A 19,294-nucleotide genomic window follows, 5' to 3' on the forward strand; every position below is an offset into this window, starting at 1 on the left:
CCATTTTTCTTCTGCCTGTTTGTATTCAGTCTAGACGATTCATTTTTATTTGTTGATGTTCTGCCCTAGCCTGGGGCAACTGTGGTGAGGTGGGAAGAGCACTGGAATCGGAGTCAGGAAAGCTGGTTTAAATTCTGGCTTGGCCACTTACTGGCTGTGAGTCGATTCGGGCAAGTTATTTACCCTCTCCGACCCTCATCTACCAAGTAGAAATAATGAGCCCCATCTCCAGGGTGGCTAAAAGGAGGAGACAGGGCCTGGCACAGGGGAAGAGGCCTCTCTGTTCCTCATCCTCACCACCGACTCTGAGTTCCCCTCTCCTCACCCAGCCCTGCTCAAGTCCCCACCTGTCAAAAAGCCTGTCTATCCACCACTCTCGCCCGTGCCAGCCATCACCTACCTCCATAGTCTTGGGATAAAACAAACCCTCAGTCACCAGGCCTCAGTTTCAACAATGTCAGTCAGATAACAAGTGTTTATTGAGCATGTCCCAGGAACGTTCTAGGAGCTGGAGATACAATGTACAACAATGAACAAAACAGATAAAAATCTCTGCCCTCACATTGCTTGCATTCTAGGAGTGGGGGAAATGAGAGGAGGGGTAAATTTTAAAGCTACACTGTCCAAAACGGTAGGCACCAGCCTCATAGGTATACTGCATACCTGACATGTTGCTACTCCCAATTGAGAAGTTTGACAAAAGCAAAATACACATCAGATTCGAAGACTTAGTACCGAAAAACGTAAAATCTCTCATTAATCATTTTTATATTGATTCGATGCTGGGATGATATTTTAGATATGTTGGGGTTAAGTAAAATATATGATTAAATTAAACGTCACCTGTTTCTTTTTACCTTTTAACATCTGGCTCAGAGAACACTTTAAATTACATACATGGTTCATTCACATCATAGTTCTATTGGACAGACCTGTTCTAGAGTATGTTAGATGGTGGCATGTGCTATGGGAAAAAAAGAAGGATGGTGAAAAGAGGACCCCGAGTGCAGAGGACCCCGAGTGCAGGGTGTTGATTGTAAATGCAATAGTCAAGCAGCCTTGCTGAGACGGTAACAAAACTTGAAGGTGAGAGAGCCACGCATGCCACATCTGGGGGAAGAGCACTCTAGGAAGAGAGGACTGCACGTGCAAAGGCCCTGAGGTGGGAGTGCACCCGCGAGGAAGAGAAGCCAGTGTGGCTGGAGCTGAGTGGCCAAGGTGGGGACAGAGGTCATTGAGTTGGGGAGATCAAGGCAACACAGATGGTGCAGGGCCTTTTAAGGCCATTGTATGGACTTTGGCTTCTTTTGCCGAATAAAACGGAGTCTGCAGGGTTCTGAGCCAAAAGGTAATATGATTCAGCTCACATTTTAACAGGCTCACTCTGGCTGATGAGAATGCAAGAGAGAGAAGAATCTGGGAGGCCGGATGGAGGCTCAGGCAAATATCCATTTGGGATGACAAGAGCCCTGACCTCACAGGTCTTGTGGATTGTGTTAACCAGCGGAAGAGCCACAGGTGGAAAGTGCTTGGAAAATGAGCACTTAACTAGAACCAAAGCTGCAGGAGGGCAGGAACCTCGCCTCCCTTTCCCGCCCCCCCACCCAGTGTGGCCAGGAGAGGCAGGGGGTGCCCTCCCTGATCAGCCACCGAAGTCACCGCTATCCTCCTCAGGGTGTCTCCCACAGGAGGATTACAACAACCTCCCTGCAGGGGTGCTCCCTGTTTAAAACCCCTCAACTGCTGCTCATCCCCAGGTCATAGGCTCTTGGCACCGTGGGTGCGGCAGGCAAGGGCTATTCCTGCCTCTCTCCCACCTTCATCCCCTCACCCACTCCCTGCCCGAGTCCTCCCTCCATGCCTTTGCTCACACTGCCCCCCTGCCTGGGATGTGGCTTCAACCCTTCCACCCGCCCTTCCACGTTCTGTCTTCTCCTTCGCACTATTTAAGGGGCAGCCTAAAGGTAATATAATGAGCAGACCTCCCAGACTCCACCACCACCACCAATCCATCCCCATTCCCAAGCTGGATCAAATGCCCCCACCATAATTTATGTATTTTTCTATTTGTGGATTTATAGTTCTGTCTCCTCACCCACCCTCACCAGATCCTTGAGGGGTGGAATTGTGTCTTATTCATAACAGCATCCCTTGCCCTGGCACGATGGCTGGTGGCCCAATAAATACGGTTTGAAGGAATAAAAGAGGCTAGAGAAGTGGATTTGGAAGCACTGTTCATAAATGCCAAAGACCCAGACAGCTTCCACCTTCCCCGGGCCTGCAGGAGAGCTGCGCCTACGCAGCAAGGCAGGGCAGGGAGTCCCCTCAGGGGCAAGCGGAACTGTGGGCCCACCTTCCAGAGGCTCAGGGAACTCCGGGACTACTATGTAAAACTAATTTACACCCTGGGGGAGCAGGCCCCACACAAGCACCCCCTTCCGATTCCTAGCCTGTTGCAGCCAAGCCTCCTGAGCCAAACCCAGCCCCGTCCTGTCCTCTGGGAAACAAGCTCAGAGACATGGCCAGTTCCTTCCCTGACAAGGGACATTGCCTGGATCACATGACTCCTGAAGGCAGCTCTACTCATTTCAGGGCCCTTGGCTCCTATCTAAGGAGCTGTCTCTCCCTCCCCCACTTCCACAGATGGCAGAAGATGAACGAGCTCCCCCAGGACGGGCCCAGCCAGAATGGAAAGACTCTGGCCCCCGGCACAATGAGGGGGGTCACCCCATATCCTACACACCTGGAACCCCTTTCCCAGACCTCAGGCAAATGCCATGTTTCCCATGGGAGGAGGGAAAGGGGGCAGGAGGAAGTCTGGAACAAAGATTCAATGGAGAAGGAGAAACCAGGAGGAGCTTTGAGATCAGAATTAAATTCTTTAATACAAAATGCTTTTTTTTAAGATATATCTGTATTTCTTTGTTGTTGTTTAAAAATAAATATGTACTACGGAATATCTCGAAAAACTGCACTAGAGACAAAGATGTGATGTTAATATCTTTTCCCCCCACAATTATTACGGATAAACAGTAGCACCAATAAATAAATGATAACAAATATTAAAATTAAAAAAGGAGAGAGATTTAGTATGTAGAATTCTCTATTTTTTCTTGTTTTGTTTTTACATATAAAAAACAGAATAGCAATGTCTATCAGAATCATATATACATAAACATATATATATATATATATATATATATATACACAAACACAAGTTGCCAAATATATATATAGTATGTAGATGTATATTGAAACCTTATTTCAAAGGAATGTGTGGTGGGGAGCCAAGGGAAAGGGGAGGGCAGAGCTGAGTGTTAGCAAAATTAAATATCTGTTCAGGACAAGCTAGTGACTGTCACCGATCAGAGCAAGAGAGATTGGAAACAGGAATTTTATACACAAAGACCAGTACAAATAAGAGAGCGAGACAGCAAGAGATAGATCTCATAAATAGTTGAAATTAAATATTAACCAAGAATACTGAAAAAAACCCTACTCTTTAATTAAATTAACTGTTTTAATTTCTAATTAAAAGGGCATATTAAATAAGTACCATATATAAAACACTTCTCTTTTCTCTGCCTCCAGGGTGGGCACAAGGACCCTGCCCTGTCTCTCTATGCCGCAGGAAGGGTCGGGTTGGGGAATGGAGGTGGTTAACCACTCACACACACACAGCCAGGTCTCCTGGGGGGACAGAACTAGTGGTTTCAATGGTCTGAGGACACTGGGCCCTCCTGGGCTGCGCCCAGGAAGCGAAGCTGTGAGAGGGCCAAGGCAGGAGGCCCTTCCCTCGGAGGACGAGCTGCCACTGGGCGGCCCTTCCTCTACCAACTTCTCTCTTCTCTTCGCCAAGGCATGTCAGTGGCCTCCTGGGCATCTCCGAAGCGGGTGAGAGGAGATGAAGGCTGCCCAGACTCCTGTATCTTCCAGGCAGTGCCCCTGGGGGCAAGATGCCCGTGCAGCACGTGGAGGGGTTCTCCAAAGCACAGCAGTGTCCCGAGGCTCCCCCAAACTCCTGGTCAGAGCCAGCGTCCTCGTGCCCTGTACCTGTTGCCTGTCTTTCTGTCCGTTTGACTCGGGATAGAGGCTCGGGGCCAGGGCTGGGTTTGTCAGTGTTTCCAAAAGCAGGCCAAATTTGCCCCCGTGCCCTGGCCTTGCGCGTGCGTTCCCAGGCAGGGGAGGGGACCCCGGCTTCCCTAAGAGGGATAAAAAGATGATGCCAGAGTCTCTCCTTCCATCCTCTTCCCTGTCAGGATCTGGGTGGGGACATTCTCCTCCCAACTCAAGTCCACAGCAGTCAAATACATCCAGTGAAGACACCAATAACATTAGCAATGTTAATTTAAAAAAAAGAATATATATATTTTATATATATATATAAAATATATATATTTATTTTTATATATTTTATATATATATATAAACGTATGTATGTGGGTGGGTGTGTCTACAGGAATCCCAGAAATAAAACTCTCTAATCTTCCGGGCTCGGTGATTTAGCAGCAAGAGAAATAAAATGGCGATCCAATTCCAAGAGGGACCGTGCTGGGTCACCCGCCCGGGAATGCTTCTGCCGGAGTCTTGTGCTCCGGACCCAAAGTGCTCTGCGCACAGCCTCCTCTTCCTTCATGTCAGGTTTCTGGATTCAGGACTGTTCTGTTGATGGTGGTGGTGGTGCGGGGGCAGCGGCTATGGGTCATTCTGTGTCAGTCTTTCCTGGTGAGACGTCTCGTTCCCAAAACCCTGAGGGAGGCTCCTTCCTCCCACCCGGCTCACCGCCTTGGCTTGTCACATCTGCAGAGAACGGGAAACAGAGCCTGGGGGTTAGGGCCAGGGGAGGAGCCCCGGTGGGGAGGCTACAGCCTCCCCTTCCTGCAGCCCGAGACCAGCAGGAGAGAGGACAGAGAAAGCGCGGTCCTGCCTCTGGGAGAGTGGCAGCTACGTCCGGGGCTCCCAGTCTGCCCTCTGGAGTTTACAATCTAATTGAGACAAGACAAAGACAGAATGACATCTCATCACAAGCAACAAATGAACACGTCCCAAAGAACAGTCCCTAGTTGACATTTAAGAGCTGACAGGTGAGCAAAGGTGGACCGAGTTAATCAGCAAAGCCTCCCTGCAGAAGGAGATGTTTCAGTGCAGTCCCTATGGTGCTGGTTTGGGGGAGCGAGTTGGGAGAGCAAAGGATAGGGCCTGTGCAGAGGCCAAGCAGGCCAGGAAGCTGGGGAAGTGAGGCTCCCAAGAGAGGTGGAGTCAGCAGGGCTTGGGGCCCTGGGAAGGTGAGGGACACACCTCCCCTAGCCATGCCCACTGTCCTGGCCTCAGCTGCAGGCCCCAGGTACCAGGCTGCCTTACCTTTCCAATATGCTCTTTAACTTAGGGTGGGGGAGGCAGAGGGGACTCCTAGAACTTCCCCATCATGCCCCTGCACCTGGGCTGCTTGCCTTTTACCCTCCCTACTGAGCAGGCCCTGCCCTCTGAGAGCCTAGGAATGGGGATCCTAAGCCTCCTATTTGAGGACTGAAATTCCCCCATACAGCCAGGTGAGAGGATGGGTTTGGGTAACTTCAGTTAGCCCCCAGGTCACTGCAGACATCCCCCTATCCCATCTCTGCAGAATGATCACCATGGTAACCCTAAAATGGCAAATCCCTTATCTTCTCGGAGGCCTCTGGGAGATGTGGAGACCCCTCAACCAGCCCTGGGGTGAGGCAGAGCCCCCACCCCAGCACTAGTGTACACTTCCTGCCTTCACATACCGCCAAGACAGACAGAACCCACAGTAACACCCCCGGGGCCTGGTCCCCAGTCTCCCTGACACTCACAAGCCACAGGAACACGGGAGACAGGGGAGAGAGCTACACTCCAAGGACCCTGTTAACCAATGAGGCATCTGGACTAGCTGGGGGCACCCTGGCCCTGCCCGGGAATCCCCATAAAAGCCTCTCCTTCCTGGGTGAAGCTTACGCTGGCCCCGAGGGCTCCCTGCCTTTGAGCACAGGCCAGACGGGTATAAACACCAGTGAGGCATCAAAAGATTGCCAGCCACCTGTCACGGCCCCGTGCTCTTGCCCTCACCCCTGAACTCGGTCATGTATTCACTCACGCACTTGACACTTCCTTGGTCCCCGGTGTGAACAAGGGACAGAGGCACAGATGCCTGGTGGGGGGCGGTCACACAGATGAATAAAACCTAGGCCCAGGTGAGAGGAGCTCACAGCCTAATATTAGGAGAATGGGTGTGGCTCCCTCCCTCCACCCATCCTAGGGGCGTTTGGAAATAGGTGGGCTGTTTGGGGTTGTCGCCGTGATGACTGGAGTATTGAGGCATCTAGCGTCCCCTGATGTTAAATCTCCTATCTGCCCTAAACCAACAGGCAGAGCCCACGCCCTCCAGGACCCCAGTCTGAGGATGAACTCAAGCCCTGTCCCCAAGGACAGACACTGAGGGGATGAGAAACCCCGCGGTGCAGACCTCAGAGGCGGTGGTGAGGCCCCCAAGTGTTTGCGCTTTGTAGAGGCAGCATCCCCCCACGCCGGGAAGGGCGCTCCCTATTAGCAGCAGAGGTAGGAATCATGACGTCAGAACCAACAGCCACTACGAGCAGGACCACAGGACACAACACTCAGCCTGCGTCCACACCACCACAGGAAGCCACACTGGCCTGCCCACTCACGCAACCAGGGCAAGCTCTGAACTGGCCCTGGCGGGCCGGCCAGCACCCGCTGCCCAGCGCAGGGGCCCCGCGAGCAGAGAAGGCGGCAGTCACCAGGCAAGCAGCTAGAAGCTGAGCAAGCAGCTGGCCCCTTTCAGGTGCGCGCTCGCTCGCTCTCGCGCTCTCTCGCGCTCGCTCGCGCTCTCTCTCTCTCTCTCTCTCTCTCTCTCTCTCTCCCCATCTCTGTGCAAAGCCACTCTCTGACTTGCTCGCCCTCTGGGGATCGCGCTCGCTCTCTCTCTCTCTCTCTCTCTCTCTCTCTCTCTCTCCCCATCTCTGTGCAAAGCCCCTCTCTGACTTGCTCGCCCTCTGGGAACCAACCTGCAAGTACGTTCGTTTAACTCAAGCTGCCTCGCCTTGCAACGCGAGTCTGTGTTTTTGCAGGAACATTTACACGTCTGTGGATCTTGTACAAACAAATGCTTTCTCCGCTCTGAGCAAGGCCCACAGGGACTGCAAAAGGCAAAAGGAAAGACATCTAAGCTAGAGCGTCAGCAGAGAGAGAGAAAAAAATCCATGCAATACCCCCTACCACGTCGGCAGCTGCACCCCACCCGGCTCACGGGCCCCACACCCTTCCACGCCCTGGAAGGGTCCGACGCCACAGCGGAAGACAAGAGAGAGCGGCGGAAAGAGGCAGCACTGGCTAGGAAGCCTGCCCGCAGGAAGAGGCGGACGCACACGGGCAGAATGCAAGGACAGGGCTGCTGTAAGGGGCAGCGCGGTCCCACGGGCACAAGTGCAAGTCTCGGGCCACAGGGCCCCAACAGCTACCACCCCCGAAAAAGCACACCTTGACTCTCCACCTGCTGGGGACGGCAATCGGGGCCACCTCCTCCCTGTATGGAGGCTCATGCCCAGGCCCCTCCACCAAAGTGGGGCTGAAGCAGGGAGTGACGGCAGGCTAGGCCCAGAGGCAGGGTCCACAGGCCAGGCCACTGGTGGCCAAAGGGTCCCCCGCAGCCTCAAACCCAGAGGAAGAGGCCACCCTACGGGAAGGCTTTTGTGGGTGCCATAGGTTGGGCTGGAATAGGGAGCTCTCCTCCAGAGACCCCAAGTCCACAAGGAGGGGCCGCAGTGGTGTTTGACGCCACATCCTCCTTCAGCCAACAACGAGCTGCCTCACCTCATCCACGCCCCTTCCTCACGCCACATCTGCCCTCCCCACCCCCACCCCCCAGCTTCCAGAGAAGTGCGGAAGCCTAGAGCAGTGGAAACCAGTTGGGTGAGCAGGCATCAGCGCCCGGCACCCGTGCCAACATGGGCCCGCCACCAGTGCCCAGTGGGTGAGGGAAAGGCGGTGGGTGCCCAGCCAAGCCAGAGGCCCCTCCCTGAGTCCTCCAGGCCTACTCTGCCCATCCGCCCACCCCCAACCCTGGACCAGCAATGCCACCACCACATCTACCCATCGGTGCCAATTAGTGGAGTGAGAGTGAGAGAGAGACACTAGCGAAGAGGGAGGACAGGAGCCAGGGAAGGGGAGCAGGAGGGAGGCAGGGTTCCAGGGTCCTGCAGGCGGGAGTTTGACTGGGGGCTGGGGAGGCTCCGGGGAAACGAGACAGCGGTGGCACCACGTACGCGCTCCAGGATTTATACCGGGATTTCTTGCGCTTTCTTTTTTGCCCCTTTCCCTTTCCTCGAACTGATTTTCTGGAAAATAAAAAAAGAGACAGACAGAGAGAAAGCAAGGGGGTAGGGGAGAGGAAAGGAAGCAGTGAGGAGGGCAGGACACAGGACATACTCTGAGGCACGAGGAAGAGCTTGCACACGTGCACGCACGCGGGATGGGCCGGGGTGGCAGGCACTCAGTGGCGCCTTCTTCTCACTTTACCCTCGGGAGGTGGGGGCGGGGGCAAACCCAGCTCCTAGCAAGGCTGTGGGGGGTGGGGAGCAGAAGCTGGGTGGAGGGCACTGGACCCACAGGCCTCCACGCCCATGGTGTCTCCTGGTCCCAGGCAAGGGGCAAAGCCTAGAGGGCAGGCTCTCTGCCCAGCATCCCTGAACAAGTCTGATCCTGAAGATCAGGGGCCATAAGAGGTAGGCCAGAGTTTGGGGAGAATGTCAGAGACCTGACTCGATGGGGGGCGAGGGAAGGGGGTGCAGGCTGTACTCCAGGCACCTTCTGCCTTCATTTCCAAGTACCAGAGCGAGGGGTCCCTCCAGGGGCCCTGCCTTTGTGAATCCCAGTGTAGGGGAGCAGCTATCTTGGGAGCTGGCGCGAAACCAAGGGTGGCACACGAAAGGCGCCAGCCAGCCCGGCCATAACCTGGGCTGAGAGGCAGGGCCCCAGGCAGGCGGCAGGGTGGGGTGGGAGTTAGGGAGGCGTGGGGAGGGGGGCCTGGGCGGCACTTGGCGAAGCTTCCTCTCCCCAGCCTGTCAAAGCCTGCTACACCATCTCACCAGACTCTCTTCGGAGCCCAGGCGAAACCCCACTCTCCCTGTGGGCAAGGCAGGCGTTTGGGGAACAGGCAAGGGCGGCAAGCTGAAGCCTGTCCCCGTCAAGGGAACCAGCCCTCTCCACACCTGCCCGGCCCCAGAGAATGCCCCTCAGGATGGCTGCCACATGGGAGAAATGAAGGGGAAGGGATGGAGGAGAGGGGCAAGTCTGTTCCCTCTCGGGAGAAAGTTCTGGAGGAAGGAAGGTCTTCATTCACACGCGCACAGACACACTCTCTCTCTCTGAGCCTCCTGTCCCCAATCACTGCTCAGCAATCCTGAAGTTGGGGACTTAGGGAAGAGGCAAGGGGTTGAGGCCTAGGGAGCTTCAACGTCACCAGAGCGTTGGGGGCAGACAGGATGATGGGTGGGGGAAGGGCAGAGGTGCTCTCTCTCAGTCTCTTCCCCTGCAGGCTCTCTCCCGTGCCAGCCGCTCTCCCTGTCTCGAAGGATCACCACTGCCAGACCTCACCCCCTGCTCTATCCTGACCTGACCCTCCACACTGAGCAACTGAAAGCCTCAGGAAATGGCCAACATTCACCTCTTTCTCCCTGGCCAAGGGGGCTGAGCGTCTCTGGCCTGCCTCACTCCCGCAGGAGGGCATGCACCAAGAAAACACCCCAGCTGGCCCCAAATCCAACCGCACCACCACTGCAGCCACCAAAAGAGGCCATTTCCTCTAACACACAAAAGCTGGCCTCTCTGCCACCCACTCCCTCTCCCTGCCATGGGTGACAGGAGGCTAGAGCAGGCCCGGGAGCCAGCATCCACAACGGCCCCCGACACATCAAGACCGCAAGTCCTGGCCGGGAATGGCCCGGAGATGCATCGTCTCTTCCAAAGGAAGTTCCAGGCACCAGGCTGGGTTTTGTCAGTTGTTCTAGAGCCATAATCCTGGAGTTTGCTCCATCCCATTGCTGCCACCACAAGTCCCCATGAAACCAACTCTGAGACCCAGTGAAGCCATCAGACCCCCCTGAGAGAGGAAGCCAAGAGCCCCAAACCAAGACAACCAGCCAAGTAGAGGGAGAAGAGCAAAATTCACGGCCACTTACTTTTCTTGCCTTGCTCTATCTTTCTTTGGTCTGCAGTGGGTAGAGAAAGAGAAAAGAACAAAACAAAGAGGAGTTCAGATGGTAATGGTAACGAGAACAATAATAATAATAATAAAAACTTAACATAGTATTTACGATACATCAGTACAGTCTTAAACTCTTGACATATAATAACCCATTTAATCCTTATAACAATGCTAGGCAGTACATACTATTATTGTGCCCATTTTACAGATGTGGAAACCGAGGCACATTGAAGTAATATCGAAATGCCCACAGTTACACAGTTGGAAGGTGGAAATGGGCTAACAAGTGGAACATACTTAACCCTGGCCTAGAGTGGGCCCCCTGAATTCATTCAGCAGCCATTCACTGAACAAATGACTCCGTGACTCCATCTTTACCTGCATTCACATTTGTTGTGCTGTAGGAAGCTCATCTCTCCTATGTGCTGGCCTTGGTGAGGTTTGATCCGCATAATCTGGAGGGAAAGGAAGCAGATCACAGCAGTTAGTGACCCAGCCAGCCATACCCAGGTGGGAGACCCCATGGCTCCTGCCACTCAGCACCCAGGGGCTCTACAGAGCAGGGAAGGGTGGTGGAAGTATGGGGGGACCAGGGGCTCTACCAGAAAGAGCCTCAGGCCCACCCCAACTCCCCCCGCCCTGCTGACCTCAAGGAGCCCCTGCTTCTCTTGAGGGCAGACATGGCTGCAGGGTTGGCCAGGCTGGGAATTTGGGTCCTGGGTTCTTGCCACTCCCCATCCCTCCCCTCCTCTTATCCCCTCCAGGCCTCACCCTACCCCCAGTAACTACCCAAGAGCCACCCATTCCTCCCTGGGGTCTCAGAGTTCCCTCCAGCCCCATCCAGGCTGAGATGTGCCCCATCACCAGGCAGTACCAAACGACTGGCTTTTAAAACTCTCCACAGACCAGGCTCATCCAGCTTCCCAAACAGACCCCCAGGGAGGGAGGGCTCTCTCCCTCCTAGAGAGGAAGGGAGGGGCTCCTGTAACAGGTGTCAGCCCCCTCCTGAGCTCAGGGGACAGAGGGCAGGGAGGAGGAGGAGGTGGTCGGGGCTTGCTGGAAACCTGGGCTCAGAAATGCAAGCATCTTTTTCTCCAAAGAGGGTAAGACCTCCACATCTCCCCTTGACTGACTCAGGGGCGAGAGCTGGGCAAGGCAAGTCTGGCTCCTCCCTTCGAGAGCTGCCCAGGAGAGGGCCGGGGACCACCTGTTGGCAAAGCCTAATGCCCCCCCCGCAGCCCCTCCCCCACTCCCCACAGGTGCCCACCTGCATGGTGATGTTGAACTCTTCGGTGGGCACACACTCCAGACCCTCGTCATTGCAGCAGCCCCCACACCGCATCAGGGGCACACAGGACGGCTTGAAGATGTACTCGATCTCATCGGGGTACTCCTGGAAGATGTCCACCAGGGTCTCAATTGGACGGCAGTAGCTGCGCTGGTAGACGTCCATGAACTTCACCACTGCATGGCAGGGGGTGAACACATGAGCCCAGCAGGTCACGTTAGGGGTGGCCGGCCCTTCTCTCCACCCAGCTTTGTAAGGCCGCTCCTTTCTGTGAGAGGTACCCACCACAGTCCTTCTGAAAATCTAACTTAAGTCTCCTGGCTGTGGTTGAAGTCCTTTCCTAGCTTTCCACCACCAACACTGATGAAGCCCTGTTTTTATTCCAAAGATCACATGGCACTGTCAGGTTCTAAGGGAGTCGGCCTGCCACATCTGATCCCCTTGCCTCGCCATGACAGCCAAGCCAATCCCTAGGTCAACCTTGATGCCAGAGGACAGTCTGAGTATGAGTATACCTGCTGGGGGTCTCTAAGCTTCCCGTGAAAGGAGGAGCAGCCAGCTTGGCAAACCCGCTCTCCATTTCCCTCCAACTCCCCGCAGCAACTGCCATACCATTAACCGACAACCACTTACTGAGTGAGCACTTCCTATGTGCTGGGCACTGTGTACAGGAGTCCATAGATGTCACCCCAAACAATTCTCCCCCCCATGGTACTCTGAGGTTCTAGTAGGACCCCCCCCCATTTTACAAATGGGGAACCAGAGGCTTATAGAGGCTGAGTAACTGGCCCCAAGGCCACACTGCCAGTAAGTAACAGAGTTAAAGTCAACTCTGACATCAAAGCCTTCCCAAGCCAACATCCTGTGAAACAGAGGGGAAGCATCAGGGGGCACTTTGCCACCTGCCAGACCCCCTCCCCAGACTCAGGCTGAGGAGGTGGTGGGCATTGGCACAGGGGTTGGGTCTGCCTGGAAACAGCAGGTGGCTATGGGCGGGAACACTGTGCTGGCCCTGCCAGCCACCGATAACCCCACCCAGGAGGGCAAACTGCTTGCATCATGGAAAAAACGGTGCCGCCACTGCAGTCACGGAGCGTTTCTAGAAGCTGATCTGGAGGGAGACCAGGGTAAAGACAGCTTCCCAGGCTGGCCGTGGAGCCTAGGGTGCACCAGAGCATGAAGGGGTAATTCTGGGCCACAGAGGTAGGGTCCCTGAGAATAAATAAAAGTCAGGACTCTGAATGACTACTCCAAATTGCGGCCTGGCCTGCCACCCCCCATCACCCCTCCACCACCACCACCGCAGAGCAATGCTGTCCCTGAAATGAGTTTCCCCTGCATAGAAGGGAAGAAGCAGCACCCAGCCAGCGAGGAAGCCTGGGCTCTGGCCAGGACTTGGTGCGACCTTGGGACAGTTCCTCCCTCTCTGGGCCTCAAACTCTGCACATCTGTGTAAGTGGGTTCGGCTGATCTCTAAAGACAGTGAAACAGAGGTTGAAGTATAGGGTTTTGCCTTCCATCTCCAGCCCTAAGAACAAGCACCCTTTTCTCAGCCCAGGTGACACAACGTTAGAACCCCACCAAGACACCTGAAGGACATACCCCCAGCTGCCTCTCCCCAGAGGCCATAGCTGAGCCTCTCCTCACTCCTCCCTCCGGAGGGGTGAAGGAAGATGAGCCTGGGTGCTGGGGAGGGGGGTATATATAGTGGATTAGGGAGAATGTGAGGAGCTGAGGGGAAGTGGGGAGGCTATACGTGTGAAAACAGGAAGGAAAACGGTGGGGGCTCCCAAGCCAGTCCTTGGCCTTGCCTGAGGTCTCTGCTTCCCCATCCAGACAATGGGCACAGAATTCCCCACCGCTACAAGGGTTAGGATCAAGCGTCATCAAAAAGAGTATAAACAAGACCAGGGATCTGAAAAAATCCTTTTGTAAACCAAGTCTATACTTAAGAAGGTGACTAATCAAGAATTCTTGCCCTGACACTTCGTCGTGGCTGGGGACAGAGGTGGCCAAGACTTCAGGGCCACAAGGACAGGATGGCAGAACAGTCTGGCCTGCGTCATGGCAGTTGGTAGCTGATGGTAAAAAGATCCAGGGTGGGAATTCCTTGGAAAAGCTCCCTGGAATCCTCAAGGCCCACAGGAGGTAGAGGCGGGTGACTTCACCACACCCTTCGCACCCCAGCCGATACCTCCAAGAAAAGCTGTCCTGCTTTTGCTCAGGCATAGGCACACATACACTCCAACTTCAGGCTTCGTGGTTTTCCTTATTTCTCTAAGACAACTTTACCGCAGCAAACAAAGACCGTTTGTCTTGCCTCTCCCAGACCTCAGAGAGAGACCAGTGGAGGCTGAGGCGGGGTGGGTGCACCCTGGGAGCGGAGGCCTGTCAGTGGCACAGGTGGGGAAGCCAGGCCCTGGGTCAAGGAAAGGGCTCCTGAGTGAGGAAGGAGGCAGAACTGGCCAGCCATCACCACCAGCCTGGGGAGTAGAAACACTGCCCCTGGCCACCATCCGGGCCACTGGATTTGGGTCAGGGAAACTCGCCTGGAGGAAGACCCCAGGGCCTTCCCTTCTCAGAGGTGGGGAGCTGGGGGAGTGGCACATCGGGCTGGAGCAGAGGCCACATTCAGTAGTGGGGAGAGCCAGGGCATCCCTAGAGAAATGGGAGGATCTGTACTCCAAACCGCGGCAAACAAAAGGCAGGCAGACTCAGGCTGGGCAGAGGGGCGGGGCTCCTGGGAGCTACAGCCAGCCCTCTGCTGGACCAAGAGGGAAGTTCACAAGCACCCAAACCTACTCCCCAGGAGGGCAAGGGGAGGCCGTAGGGCTTTCTCTCTCCACCCCCAAAGGAATGCCAAGTTGGGGGAGGGAGTTCTATGAGCCTGGGCCCTCTGCACCTCCAGCTCGTACACAGCCAGCAATCTAGACAGCAGGCGTCACAGCCTCTGCCACACAGACCCCACAGGTGGAATCTGGCTGGGTTGGAAGTGACATGGAGTATCCATCCTCCCCTGGGAGCAGGGGGGACAAGGGACACCTCCCCTGATATCTGGGATCCTTGAACACTATTTGCCTTCCTGGTCTGTGTTCGCAACTCCCTCTCCAAATAAAATTTTACTGGAAAGAGCAGAGGAAAAAGACCACAAGTCCTATTTCTAGCCGTGGTCTGAGCAGTACAGACAGAGTGCTCCAGAATGGAAGGGTTAATCTCCCGGAGCTCACCTTTTCCTTTCTAGATCCCCAGACTCCTGTGCCCCTTCCCCACCCAAATCCCAACAGACATGAGAAGGAACTGGGCCTTCCCACCCATTCCCTGGGGGATCAAGGGACACCCCCCCCCCATCCATGTGCAGGGGTGGGTGTGGGGGGGGACTTACCTTCGTGAGGTTTCTGTTCTCCTTCTGCCATGGGTGCAGCCTGGGACCACTGAAGACAAAACAAAGAACGCAGAATGGGCATGGGCAGAAGCAGGGATGCACAGACCCAGCCACCCCGCCCCTGCTCCCTCCTTAAGTCCCTCCCAACCCGCGGCCTCTGGCCTCTCCGGGGCTTCTGAATGGAGCAGGGCACCTCCGGGGGCTCTCCACAGCACAAAGCACCACCCCTGGACTGCTCCAGTTCTGAAGCCAAGGAAGATAAAGACTGACCAGATATTGGTTGGCAGGGGCGGGGGGGCTCAAAACACAGGAGGAAAACACCAGAACGTTGTGCTGCCCAGGTCCCTGCCCCTCCCCCACATTTCCCTTTCCCAGCCCTCACTGGCCCCTTGCTGAGCTAAAAGAAGTGAAGTCTCTCAGCCCCCTTGACTCCCTGGTCCAAAGCCACGGGTAAGTATTAAGGTCAAATAGGAGGACAAATTTGGACTGGGGCAGGAAGGAAGGACTGGGGGCAAGAAAAACAACATGGTGACCTTCTCCTGCTGACATAACAAATACCAGGGTGCGCTGGTGCTGGGGGGGGCGGTACAGAGGACCGAAGGGCACCAAGCACCCTCCCCCATCCAAACTCTTCTATCCTCAGGAATACTTAGCAAAGCCACAGGTTGCCTAGAGGGTAAAACATGGGAGGAAACCCTGGCGGAGGGGAGGGCCCCATTTCTCCCTGCGCGCACCAATCTCCCTAGAGCCTGAATTTATCTCCAAAGCCCCGAGCCTCGGGCTCCACCTGTTCCCTGGTTTCTTCTCCCTCCCAGACTGAGGGGGGTCCCAAGTCCCTCTCACCTGCTGGGCACCTTCCTCGAAGGCAACCAGGGAAGCCTTTTATGCCTTAGCACTGCCCAACCCCTAGAGGGCCCCCTGCACTATCTAGGCCTGAGGCCGCTCATCCCTCCCCACCCCCACCAGATCATTCCTCCCCTCCCCAGAAGCTGTGAAGGTCAACTAGCCCAACCATGTGGACCTGACAGCACCCCGCAGGCAAAGGCTTCTCCCAGCCCTTCCAGAGGGTCTCCAGTTGTCACCAACTGCCCACCCCACCTGCCCCTCTTTTGGGGCAGATCCCGAGCAGCAGAGCTGCACTCTAGCCCACAGAACTGCAGACTCCGCAGAGACTCTGACTGTCTGTCTCTCTCCTTCCCACCCCCCCCGCAATACACCCCAGACCCCCAGCCTTGCCTCCAGGGCCAAGGTCAGCTAACAGTTTCCAGGATCCCAGCTGGAGCCTCCCCCTACAGTTCCCTCAGGGACCCCCCTGGAGTCTCTGCCTCAGCCCCTCACCCATCTCCATGGCACCCCCTGGCTTCCCTCTGCCAACATTCTGCCTATGCCCTCCACTCCTCCTGGGCCCCAAAGAGCAAAGGGGTCAGAAACTACATATCCCCTCCAAGTCCAGGGGGCACTGGGAGGGGCAGTTCTGGGCGGGGAGGGGCCAGGTGCCCTTCTCTGGGGGCCTCTGAAGGTCACACTGTGGCCAGGCGGCCTCTCCTCCCCCTCCCCCCCCTTGGAGGCCTGGAGCCAAGGCCTTTGTGCCAGGGTCTGAGGAACTCCGGGTGGCGGCAGGGACCCCAGCCCATTTTCTTCCTCTGCCACTCTCTAAGGGGATTTTGTGGCTAAAGGAAGAGCGGAAAAGGATCCCTTAGGTGGTTTTGGGAAGCAAGGTGGGTGGGCAAGTTTGGAGTTCCGAAAAAACCACCTGCTCCTGCTCCAACGCCCTTTCACCAGAACAAAGTGTGTTTGCAAGGCTGGCAGGAGCTCCCTCCAAAGGTTCGGGGAGGGCTAGTCCCACACGGCCCATGTCACAGCAAATTTCAAACCATTTTTCCAAAAAGTGTAAAGTGGGATGAGGACCCTCTTTAAACCCTCCCTTAGGCCACCCCCATAAAAGCTAAAGCACAGCTTACTCGGAAGTGTGGGGGAGGGGAGGGAAGCAGACTGTCACCAAGTCGGGACTTTAGGTTGAGTCTCGACAAAGCACCCGGCTGGGCCCAGGCAGCCCGACTCCTGACAGCGATCATTCTTTTCCCGGACTCTGGGGCCGGAGAGAGGTTAGATGGGTCTTCTCAGCAGAGGAGAATAAAAAATAAAGAGGTGGCAGGGGATTCTCTTCGAGCAGAGAGGAAATGGGGAAGGGACGTTAGGAAATTCCTCCTAGGAGGGGGTTAAGGGCTGGGGACAGGGGGAAGGAATAGGGGTGGTTCTCCGGGTCCTCTGCATGGGACTACCTCGAGAGGTCACCTTCCCGCGGAGGGCAGGCGGGGGGAGGGGCGCCGCTCGCCGCCCCGGGTTCCCCGCTCGGGCCGCCGCGTCTCCGGGAACACGCGGCCGGCCAGGCCCGGGCTGATGTAATCGGCTCCGCGCCGCGCGCGCCCGGCCGGGCGGGGGAGGGCGGGCACCGAGCGGGACGCGAGCTGGGACGGGCGGGGTGGTGCGGCGCAGGTGGCCCGGCGGAGAGGGGGGGGTCCCAGCAGCAATCCACCCCAAAACTTTTCCCCAACTCGAGGCGAGGGCCGCAGAGATCGAGCGGCAGTGACAGCAAGCCCCTCTCTCGCCTGCACCCTGCCTCCTCCACGCTCTCTGCCCTCCCCCGGTCCAAGGTCCGAGCACCCCAACCCCCGCCCGCTGGGCTCCGGCTCCCGCCCCCGCTGCCCGGACTTCCAGTTCGTCGGGGACCAGCGGCCGGGAGCAAACTTCAGCCGCCAGCGGCAGCGCAAGCCCAGCCCCCTCAGCTGCCTCCTCCGGCTCCCGCCCTCCGCTGGTCGGCCCAGATCCTACGTGCGGTAACTCTGGTGGGTGGGCAGGGCCCGCGTGGGCGGTGAGACTCTGTCCCGGTGCCCTCCCACCTAGCGCGCGCCCCCTCCCCCTACATGTATGAAGATAGAGGCGAAGCCGCGCGCCTGATGCCCAAGGACCCGCGTGGGGCACTGAGCCCCCACGCGCGCACTCGCATGCACGTCCCCAGCCGGGAGAGGCGCTCGCAGCGGCCCGCGGCGCCAGGCGGGCACGGCGGCTTACCTTGGCATGGTGGAGGTAGAGCAGCAAGGCAAGGCTCCAATGCACCCAAGAGAGCAGAAAGTTCATGGTTTCGGAGGCCCGGCCGGGGCCGGCGCGGCTCGCGCTCCCTCTCCGGCTCGGGCTGCGGGGTGGCCCGCTCTCCCCGGCGCCCAGGCGGGCGCCTCTTCCTCCCGGAGCCGAGGCCCGGGCCAGGGCCTGAGGCGCGCGCGCGGCTGGAGCACTGTCTGTGCACACAGCCGCGTCACCCGTCCATGAGCCCGGCTTCCGAGAGCCGAGTCGCCACCGCGGCCCCCTCTCCTCTTCCTTCTCTTCTTCCTCCTCCCCCTCCTCGGACTGCGGCTCCTCCCGGCCCGAGCTAGCACTTCTCCCGGTTCCGCTCGGCTCGGCTGCCCCGGCGCGGACCACGGCTCCTCCGGAGCGAGAACAGCCCAGAAGTTGGACGAAAAGTTTCAGTGCAACGCCGCGAGCCCCGACCCCCTCCACCCCGCCTCCGGGCGCGGGCTCCGGCTCCTGCCCGCGGCTAGCCGCCGCGTCCACCGTCGGCCGCCGGCCGGGGAGGAGGTGGGCGCTGGGGCAGGGGGCGGTGTCTGTCTGTCTGTCCGTCAGCGCGGCTGGTCCGACGTGGGATCCCGAGGGGGAGGGCTCGCGCCGCGCTCTGGCGGTCACCCCCAAAATCAGGTCACTCACTTTGCCCCTGTCCCTCTCGTTTCTCGCTCGCCAGCGCGCGCTCTCTGACCCGGTCTCTCTATCTTCCTCCACTTCTCTTTGGAGCTCTTGCTACCTCTTGCTTCTCTGCTGGCTTCCAAAATCCGAAGTGACTTGGGGGAGTAAAGGAGCAATCTCCCCAAACGGTCGGCCCGATTTAGCGGGGAATGGAAAGCAAAAATAAATTAAAAGGGGGAAAGAATACGGTTTAAAAAAAAATGTTTCAGAAGAAAAGGAGGAGGGTAAACCCTGGATAAATGAATATCAAATTCCAGTGCGGAGACTCCTGGCTGGTGACCCCGCTGGTTCGTCCGCCTCGCCGATGCGTCTCCCGACCGAGCGCCGCTGCCGCCGGCTCCGCTCGCCCCCCGCGCCGCGGCCTCCTTGCAGCCCTGCTGCCCCAAGCCTCTGCGCTCCTCACCGCTACGAGCCGACTAAAAAGAAGGCCTGGCCCCGCCCAGGCACGCCCAGGGGCGGGAACAGGCCCAGCCTCTGCTCCTTGAGTCCGTCCCCTCCGCGCGTCTTCGGCCCCTGGCGCTGCCTTCGCCTGGGGACCCCAAGCGAAGCCTGGGCCCCCACCCACACCAGCGAAGCGAAACCTCGACCC

The 19,294-nt window shown here is 57.0% G+C and overlaps 1 protein-coding gene across 10 annotated transcripts; it reads right to left on the reverse strand.

The window, feature by feature from the left end:
• Positions 1 to 2,995: 2,995 nt before the first annotated feature.
• VEGFA (vascular endothelial growth factor A) lies at positions 2,996 to 19,094 on the reverse strand. 10 transcript variants are annotated; one of them, XM_024121779.3, is made up of 8 exons: positions 17,983 to 19,094; positions 14,911 to 14,959; positions 11,508 to 11,704; positions 10,619 to 10,695; positions 10,215 to 10,244; positions 8,301 to 8,372; positions 7,044 to 7,175; positions 2,996 to 4,800 (listed from the first exon to the last, which is right to left on the reverse strand). In XM_024121779.3, the coding sequence occupies exons 1-8, from the start codon at positions 18,046 to 18,048 to the stop codon at positions 4,779 to 4,781; spliced, it is 645 nt and encodes a 214-aa protein (XP_023977547.1). In that variant the 5' UTR covers positions 18,049 to 19,094; the 3' UTR covers positions 2,996 to 4,778. The 10 variants fall into 10 exon arrangements, with proteins under 10 accessions (XP_023977547.1, XP_054939502.1, XP_054939503.1 ...); XM_055083527.1 differs by lacking the exon at positions 17,983 to 19,094 and adding an exon at positions 16,872 to 16,984 and having other exon boundaries at positions 2,997 to 4,800; XM_055083528.1 differs by lacking the exon at positions 17,983 to 19,094 and adding an exon at positions 16,872 to 16,983 and having other exon boundaries at positions 2,997 to 4,800; positions 8,319 to 8,372.
• Positions 19,095 to 19,294: the final 200 nt, after the last annotated feature.

This window comes from Physeter macrocephalus, unplaced genomic scaffold (assembly GCF_002837175.3).
Source record: "Physeter macrocephalus isolate SW-GA unplaced genomic scaffold, ASM283717v5 random_1084, whole genome shotgun sequence".
Taxonomy (NCBI): Eukaryota; Metazoa; Chordata; class Mammalia; order Artiodactyla; family Physeteridae; genus Physeter; species Physeter macrocephalus.

Excerpts from the sequence above, each read along its gene's own strand:
- VEGFA (XM_028486901.2), bottom strand. The coding sequence starts at position 16,985 with ATGATCGCTGTCAGGAGTCGGGCTGCCTGGGCCCAGCCGGGTGCTTTG. Across the intron at positions 14,960-16,871 it reads CCCCTCCCCCACACTTCCGA|TGGTCCCAGGCTGCACCCAT; the intron begins GTAAGCTGTGCT and ends TTTTGTCTTCAG. Across the intron at positions 11,705-14,910 it reads AGAACAGAAACCTCACGAAG|TGGTGAAGTTCATGGACGTC; the intron begins GTAAGTCCCCCC and ends CCTGCCATGCAG.